Source organism: Notechis scutatus, chromosome 3 (genome assembly GCF_049901735.1).
Source record: "Notechis scutatus isolate UNSWTSFEM ecotype Mainland chromosome 3, rNotScu1.2, whole genome shotgun sequence".
Taxonomy (NCBI): Eukaryota; Metazoa; Chordata; class Lepidosauria; order Squamata; family Elapidae; genus Notechis; species Notechis scutatus.
The window spans coordinates 211094147-211103333 of record NC_142011.1 but is presented as its reverse complement, the minus strand read 5'-3'; the positions used below and the strand labels follow the sequence as shown (position 1 = coordinate 211103333).

Here is a 9187-nt window from a genome sequence, read left to right as displayed (position 1 = left end):
CCTGGTTCAGGTAATGTAAGGTCCCAGAAGTTTTCCCGAGCTACTGAGATGCCAAATAGAGTGAGACTCGAGATGAGGCTGGCAAAAACAACAGTTTTTTAAAAAATTTTTGGCCAAAGCAAAAAGTCTGGGTGAAATACTATATCCAAAACATACAGACAAAATGCATGTAAAGAATAGCCACGCCCTGCGAGAGTGGCTCAGAGTATTATATACATTTTATGCCAACAGAAAAAAAGTTTATCCGATCAGAGACAAAGGTTTGTTATTCAATGTGGGCAATGTCTTGCCCGTGCCCTCCTGTTATCTTACAGTATCCCTTGTCCTTGTCCGTTTGTGCTCCTAGGCGGCCCCCCTTATCTATGGAGCAGGATGCTCCTGGGAACTGTCTCCGAGGACGTGCCTAGCTCTGAAGCAAATTGCAGAAGCGAGAAACCAGATAGAAAAGGATACGATTTTTTTAAAATTTTTATTGGTTTTTAAAAACAAACATAAACAAAAAAAACCATAAAAACATCAAGATATCTTCCATAGGTGTACATACAGTGTGCCGGTTGGTTTACAAATTGTTTTGTGCTTCCATTTCGTAGTCTTCAATTACAATTACATTGCATATGATCTCATATTGTCAATCAAAAATTAAATACCTTAGTATCATTATTAATCAATCATTTGACTATACTTTTATTCATTCATGTTTTACAAGATAATCATAATTTACTTAGTTTGTTTTATAACAGTTCATATTATCATCCCAAATCTATCCTAAAATCATTTTGTAGATATAATAAGAAAAAAGAAAAAAACCCTAACCCTAACCCCTAACCCTAACCCTAACCCTAACCCCTAACCCTAACCCCAACCCCAACCCGAACCCTAACCCCAACCCGAACCCCAACCCCAACCCTAAAACGTTTAAAATTTAAAGTCTAACTGACTCCCAACTGAAGATTCCTAATCAAAGACTCAATCAGACCTTTATGGCTATTGGTTGCCTGATTGCAGAAATGTTCTGTTACCCTGGATGCATGCATTTTCTAATGATGCTGGGGGTGGGTGGAGCTGTTCCTCACCTACAACTTCTCGGATTAATGTGAAGACAAGGGGAGAGTACGTTAAAACTCTGGTTGGTATTATGGATGCGTGCATGTCTCACTTTCCCTAGCCTTGTCCTGAGCTGTATTGTGACTGTATCAATAACCGGTTTAATCAAAGCTCACTGACAAATTGATGGAAATGCTACAGCTGCCTGATGTAACTGCTTTGTTAGCACATGAATAACCCTGTTCTCTGGTTTCACACTAACTGTTATGCCCTGTGAACCGCTGTGTTTTACAAGGAAAGTGCTTATTCAAAGCTGACGAATTCAACAGCTGCTTAGTTCACAATGGTGTTTCCTATGCATTTCAGTCAAGAAGTTTATTCTGCCGCACTAGTCTATGACATAGAATAACAGAGTTGGAAGGGACCTTGTAGGTCATTTCTCATTTCTAGGTTGAATCTCTCCTGGATTGGTTTCCTTCTGATGTTCCTCATCTGGTCTTATGGTGCTTTGGAAAATAGGTTGACCCCCCCACCCTCTCTGGGACTGCCCCTCAAATATTGTAACACTGCTGTCATGCTTCCGCTGATCCTTCTCTTCGCTAAACTAGCTGTGCCCTGTTCCTTTAACCGTTCTTCATACGTTTTAGCCTCCAGTCCCCTAATCATCCTGTTCGCTCTTGTCTGCACTTTCTCTAGAGTCTCAACATATATTTTTATAGTGTGGTGACCAAAACTGGATGCAGCACTCTAGGTGTGGCCTTACTAAGGCTTTATAGAGTGGTATTAGTACCTCACATGATCTTGAGTGAATTCCTCTGTTAATGCAACTTAGGATAGCGTTGGCTTTTTTTGCTGCTGCTGCACGCTCTTGTGTCATGCTCAGTAGGTTGTCTGCTAACACTCCGAGATCCCTGTTACAGTTACTGCTATTATGCCTGGTTTCTTCCAAACTATATGTGTACTTTTGGTTTTTCTTGCCTGAGGGTAAGACTTTATTTTTCCCTACATTGAATTTCATTTTGTTAGTTAGGGCCCAGTGTTCGAGTCCCTCGAGATCCATCTGGATCTTGAGCCTATCATCTAGGGTATTGCCTATTCCTGCCAGCTTACTATCATCTGCAAATTTGATGAGTTCCCATTCTATTCCCTCATCTAAGTAGTTTATGAAGATATTGAAGACTTACTTCCTCCTTGAAGCGACTGCTACTGTGCTCTCTCTCTCCTTGGTCAGAGCTTGTGGTGGGTGTGGGAGGGTAAATTGTGTGGGTCAGAGGAAGGCCCGCTCTCTCTCCATCCAAGGAGACCTGGCTTTGAAAACAAAGCATCCTCGGTGATAGGGTGGGAGAATACCAGGAGAGGCCAAGAGGAGGGGACAAGGAGATGGTGAAAGGGCAGCAGGGACAGGAGTTCCCTCAGACCTTCCCTCCCTCCCTCTCATTCTAATCTCCCTCCCTCCCCCCCCTCCGTCCCCCTACTGCAGACCACGGTCCAGGAATCCAAAGTTCTTTTGGCGACAACAACCCTTTAGTAGGTGGGTCACTTCTAGAATTCTTTGTTCTCTTACTGGATGTGGACCTTTTGTTGGCGGTACAGATAAAAAACTACTTGTGCGCCTAACTCCTTAACTTTCTTGCCTAGCTGTTCGTAATCACTCAATATTGTTTTCAGGTCCATTTTCGTGTCATTCATCCCTTAGTGTAATAATAGAAAAGGGTAGTAATCTGTGGGTTTTATTATTTTGATTAGGGTCTCGGCCACATCTTTGATTTTTGCTCCAGGGAGACAACAGAACTTCTCTGGACTGACTGTCTGGTCTACCAATGGCTTTTCTGTTCCCTTGAGAATTGAATCTCCTATCACCAACGCTCACTTTTTTTTTCCTAGGCAGGTTTGGGGTATTTTCCTACCTGTCACAGAAGCGCTTGATAGTGCTATTTTTTTAGGGACATTTGATGATGCTTCTTATCTAGATGTCTGCGTGTTTTCTTCCAGGGAAACGTGTCTGTGAAATTGATTGCTCGGCACCAGTGGGGCTGCATCAGAGAGGGGTTTGTGTTTGTGTTTTTTTCTATGAGTGACGTGTTTCCGTCTTTTTCTTCCTCTAAGAGATCAATTCTTTTTCAAGTTACTTGATCGTATATTATGTTCAATTTGGGCATATTCTTCTTGCAAAGTTTGGGGTTTCTAATTTTGTAGGTTGAGTTTCAGAGTGGTTAGGGTTTCCTCTATACCCTTTACTTTTTCTTCTAGCAACTCAATTAGTTTACATTAGTAAATATATCTTTTGTGTCTTCTATGGGCCTAGGTGTATACATGGAATGTGTTTTGCAGATCACAATAGTATCAGTTTCTTTTTCCGTGAATGTATTAAAAAAATGTGAAAATGTAGGTTTTACCACAGATTTTAAAATGGGAAAAATGTCCAATTTAGAAATGTGATATTCTAACAGATCATTTAAAAGTTTCAAAATTTAGGAAGAAATGTCTAGTTTAAATATTTAAAGTTCTTGGGATCCTTCCCTTCCCTGAGTTCTTGTGAGCTTTATGCCTTTTTGATCTTTCTTCTACTCGAGTACAACTACTTTGATTTTTTTTTTTTTGCCTTGTGTTCTGTAGTTGTCTTTTTTCCTACTTGCTTTTCACTTGCCGCTACCAGATAATCAGTTCTCCCTGCTTTTCTCAGTTCATGTCGTTGCCCCCCCTCTTTTTGTGCGACTGCCACGCTGTTCCATTACAGTTCGTGATCGCTGGTCCGCTGGTCCGCTGAGCTGCAATTGCTCCACCTCCAATTCCACTGTTGCTGTACCATTGCTTTCCACTGCTTTCTGTGCTGCTCTCGGGCTCGGAAATAAAAGGACCCTAAGCATAACTGATACCAAAAATAAAACAGGAATAAGTTAACCTTATTTCAGGATTGAAAGCATCATTGTACTGACCATGCTCATTCCCGTTTCTTGTGTTGGGGATTCTGACTGATACCCTAATAAAATTAGGAGTCTCAAGCCATTTATCAAGAAAGATCCAATTGTTTATAAAGAGCGCCGTGTCGGCACAAGCTAGATGAAGCCGGCTCTGACTTCACCCACTTCATGCCTTGCCTCTGAACCTGTTTTTCCCTCCCTCCGAAGTATGTCACCAGTCACATTCCCCAATGAAGCAATTTTGTGGGTCATAGAGATGGCCTTGTTGGCCTTGACTTCGGCCGGCTAGGCTGTGTTTCCATTCTGAGTTAAATAACTTCAGTTCTGAATGCCACATTTTAAGGACAGTTCAGAGAAATTAGAACAGGAATGAATTCCTTGGTGCGGCTGCGAGGCCCGATTTCCCATCCCCCTGCCTAGGGCAATTCAGGAGCATATCAGGAAAGCTTTGCAAGTTGACATCTTGCTGAAAAATACTGGTTAACTTTGAATTAAAGGCACTGCATTTGTTCTCATTGTGGATTTTATCTTTTGTTCTTGCTCGTTTAAATATATTTAGTTATAATACGTTAATATGTAGAGGATAACAATCGCAAGAGAATCAACTTGGAGAACGTTTTGGAAACCTATAGCCTATCGTCTTTATATGGCGATTTATTATTACAAAACTTTTCCTAACATCAGGTGGAAATCACCATTGTAGCAAGAAATGTCCATCTGGGGTTCAGTTCCAAGTGGGAGAAAAACACTGGAAACATGGAAGCATGAAACACACCGAGCGTGTGTGATTCTGGGTAGCTAATCACATGGAGTGAAGAGAGATTTATACCGCCTCTTGGGCCTTGCCCTAGAGTTTCCTGTTCCTGTGGCAAAGGCATATATCCTTTTGGCTGCTGTAGGCCTCATGTGCAAATCCTAGGAGTTTGTCTGAGATAAGCTTGGTTGAACTGTGCTGGGTGGCGTAATGAAGAAGCTTGTGTTCTGAAAGGGTGTTGGGCAATTCCTCTTATGGCTTAATGGCTTTGTCCTGGTTTGGATCTTGAGTGAGGGCTAAGCCTGTCACCCTGGAGATGAAGGCCTCTTGTTTTGTAGATAGGATGGACTGGTCTTTTGGGGGGTATTAACAAAGATGGGGCTGCTTTCCAAGAGCAAGTTTCTCCTTTTCTCATCCAGAGGTATAATATTCTGCCTTTTTAATATTTCCTAGAATATTTCATTCTTCTTGGAGAGGGGTGGGCGCTTTCTACACCACCTTGTAGTTTAAATGTATTTTTGTGTGTCTTACGGTCTACCTTCTGAGGTAGAATTGGGTCCTGATTTCTTTTCTAGTACATTTGATTTTATACCCTTTTTATACAAAGAGCAATACTTGTCCTCCTCTTCTGCTCAGTGGTTTTTCTGATCCTATATATAAAGTTTCTATTCAGAAATGACTATATCCTTCAGATTGTGTTACATCGTGTTTCTGGAATCTCACAATCTAGTAATTTATCTAAAGTACCATGGTTGTTGCAGTTTCTGTGAAAGTCTGGTCAATTGCACCATGCGCCACAACAGACTTTATCCTGGGCGAGTCTTCCTGGGGTTATCTGCTGTATTAGCAACTGTGCTCTGGGATAGACTGAGGGCAGCTTTTGACCTATACTACAAAAGTGAATTTAACCATAAGAAAAGAGGGCTTAAGCTAAATGTCACTTGGATCTTGAAGAGATTGGCTTTTAAGGACACAGTCTAAGAAATTTAAACCTGTTCCAGAGAACGTAGAAACTGTTATGCGAGCCCCACCCGAAAAGCTGGATTTGCTGCATTCTTATCTAGCTACCTAATATATAGTGCTAATTATGCAGATGTTTTGGAACTGCTGTGCCTGCTGATTAGAATAGGAGTCACTGGCTCTGGTCTGCAGGAACAGACTCTGTATTTCAGCATCTGAAAGCTGCGTTAACTAAGGAACCCTGCCTGACTTATGTCCCAACTTGTTGGTGACTGATGCCAGTCCTGTGGGACTGGGCACCTCTTGTTACAGACTCAGGTAGATCAGAGTTGCCTGTTGTGAATGCCAACTGTTCACATTCTTCTCTGGAGAAAACCTGTGAAATTACGGGAAATTCTAAATTCATTCTAATCCGTTTGTATTGCTCAAAGATCACAAATCACGTGTTCATGCTTCAATCCAGCTAAAGGTACATTTTGCCATCTCGCCTCCAACTGTCTCAGTTGGAGAGTGCAACCTTATGATCTTGTTATTCAGCACATTTCTGGAAAAATCAATGGAGTTGATTCCTTATTGCATCTTATATTACTTCTCTTGGGATCAAAACTACTGGTGTAGGGGTACTTTCATCATTGATTTATGTGTGCTGACTTTTCTAATTATTATTAGAACACCAATTAGAAGGCACGTGTGAAAAACATTTTGGAACAGTAGTTGATTGTGAATTGAATATGACCCAGCGGTCATATGGCTGTGGAACAATGAAAAAAATAACTTTAGGCCTCGTCAACAGAAATGTAAAATGCAAATGCATATATTTATCAGACTTATAACGCCACCTCATTCAAACAGTGTGACTCTAGAGAAACCATGGAGTTTTCCTTGGGGAAAAAGCTTGTTCCAAATAATTCCGTCCTGAGTTAAATAACTTCAGTCGTGTTCAGTTCTGAATGCCACATTTTAAGGACGGTTCAGAGAAATTAGAACAGGTTCACAGAAGTTGTTGGGGATTTTTTTGGAGTTTGCCTGTTTTGATGCAAGACAGAAGAAGGCTTTTGCTTCTCTCCATAATCTGGTGAGGCAAGACTGACCTTCAGGCACAATACGAATCAAACTCCCCCCAAACAATGAGAGGAGCTACCCACTTCAGGGAGCTCTGGGTGCCTTGAAACATCATTACTAACAGCCTGTGAATCTGTAAACGTGACCCTGGATGTGACCGTTTGCCATTCTCGTTCTCTATTTCAACAGCATCTGAAACACCACCCTTTGGCTTAGCCAAGATGGCCCCGAAGAAAAAGCCCAAAGGGAAGAACAGCAAAGGCAAGGACGGGGCTGCGGGTCCTTCGAGCGCTGCACCTTTTGTGAGTGAGAAGGAGCAGCGCTTGCAGAAGGAACTTGACATCCTCTCTGAACACATCGTAACCTACTCTCAGCGGCTGAGGCACTTCCAGTCGGAAAATGAGTACTTGGACAAGGAAGCCCAGCAGGTCCGAGAAGCCAGCAAGGTCTACCTCTCTTACTTAACCCGGAGAACCGTCCGTTGTCAGAATGCCATCATTTCCTTGAATGACCAGAATCGGTTTGATCTCTCTCAGATCCAGAAGCAGAAAGCAGAGGTGGCTGCTCAGTATGTCGAGAGGGAGAGGGAGGTGAGCCGCCAGCTCATTGAGCTGGAAAACAAGCTCTTCCTCCTGAACAGGGACGTGGCTGACCTGCAGCCCTGGCAGGATCTGCAGCTTCGGCATCTGACCCAGATACGGGAGCTGGAGAAGGAGCTGCTGATCACCAAAATACAGCACGCCGAGCAGATGCACAGAGTCAAGAGCCGGTTCCTTCACCAGGCAGCCGAATACGAGGTGAACGCTCAGCAGAAGCTCCAAATTCTGGCCAAACTGGCGGAGGAGGCGGCCGTACGCAGTCTAATCCAGCACACCAAGCAAGTGAAAGCCGACAACTGGAGTCTGCAGAATGAGCTTCTGAGCCTCATTAAACAAGCCCAAATGCTCAAGGCTTTTCTGAGTCACTTGCGGGAGCAGCAGCAGCGGCTTTTTCAAGAACACCAGTGCAGGCAAGACCTCGCACGTAGACGCTCCTGGCTGCAGCAGCACCGTGGCTCTCAAGAGGCCACGATTGTCAGCAGCAGCTTTCGCTGCACCCCGCCAGCCAAGGGCAAGCTTGCCTCCTCTTCCGCTCCAGGGGCCAGTCTGCTGATTGCGCAGGGTTCCACGGCCCTCCCAAGTGGCTGCGAGCCAGAAAGGATGGCAGCGCCTCCCTTTCCCACACTCAGTGCCTGAAGGCCCCACCGATGGAGGCCCCCTCCCTCTCCTGGCCTTTGCAGCCAGCCTACGGGTGGCCCTTCGCGTCCTTTTTTCCCAGACGAGGATCTAGGCAGCTCTCTTCATGGAAAGCAGCGCCTGTGATACTCGTCGTGCCAGTGAGGTTGAGCTGACAGCCACAGGCAGGGCCCCCCTTACCTTCCAGGATGGCGGCAATGTAGTATTTTATGGCTGTTTATTCTAAATGTTCTGGGGTTCTATTGGTCCTTGGTTTTATTGCAAGTTTCCCTGACAAATTGCATAGTGAAAGAAGTCACAGAAACCAATGTTAAAATAAATGTTATTTTTAAAACTTCCATCATTTGGGGCTACACTTTGGAGAAAGATTTAGGAAATGCCACAAATAAATATGTGATGGCACAAATCCATTGTGCAAGTTTTAAGATGCAGATTAGATGCCAGACCCACTGACGGATCCAGCTTCTCCAAAGTAAATCGCTTCTTTCCTGCATTTGCCAATGAAATAAAATATTATAAAAATGGACCACCAGGTTTCCAAGAGCCCCTTCTTAGACACGGATGATGGAGCACCTGACACTGCTCTTCCCCCTTGGACACCTGATTTCCAGCTCTCCTGGGACCATCTGGGATCCTTTCTCCTCCTTGCCAGCACCACAGCAGCCCCCTCCCTCGATGGAATGCGCTGTGGCCTCTCAGCTGAAAGGATCCAGTTTCCAGCTGGCTGCACAGGTGACAGGAGAGCCAAGACCGTGCACTGCTGGAGAGCAGCGGTCTGGACAGTGGTCAATCCTGCTATAAGATGATTTCCGAGTGGTCTTTGGACCCCAAAAGAGCCTCCGAGGCCACTTACCCATAGCAAGACAGCCATTAGGAAATGTAACTTCAGCAACTGAGCACTGGCGCCTATAACCCAGAAAGAAGATAGCCTCCCTTGTGCTGGATGGGTTTAAATGGGTTATGGTTTAGGGGAACCAGCACCCCTAGCTCAGCTTCCAAACCTTTTTTTTCCTGGAACACAGGCTGGTTGCAGGGTCAGGAAAGAAGCGGCAGTCCTACAGGCATGGGTTGGGGAATGTGCCATGTCACTGCAGCCCATTTTCCAAACTTCTGACCATGAATTAGGTTGGGTCCCGTTCTGGAAAGGTGCTCTACTGCCAAACAAATGGACGACCACAGCCTGAGATGGTCACTTCTCTCCATCATGCCTG

The 9187-nt window shown here is 44.2% G+C and overlaps 1 protein-coding gene across 2 annotated transcripts; it reads left to right on the top strand.

The window, feature by feature from the left end:
• Positions 1 to 867: 867 nt before the first annotated feature.
• Positions 868 to 8487, top strand: CCDC166 (coiled-coil domain containing 166). Of its 2 annotated transcripts, none has more exons than XM_026689019.2 (2): positions 868 to 1126; positions 6931 to 8487. In XM_026689019.2, the coding sequence occupies exon 2, from the start codon at positions 6963 to 6965 to the stop codon at positions 7974 to 7976; it is 1014 nt and encodes a 337-aa protein (XP_026544804.1). In that variant the 5' UTR covers positions 868 to 1126; positions 6931 to 6962; the 3' UTR covers positions 7977 to 8487. The 2 variants fall into 2 exon arrangements, with proteins under 2 accessions (XP_026544804.1, XP_087818445.1); XM_087962319.1 differs by lacking the exon at positions 868 to 1126 and adding an exon at positions 5006 to 5140.
• Positions 8488 to 9187: the final 700 nt, after the last annotated feature.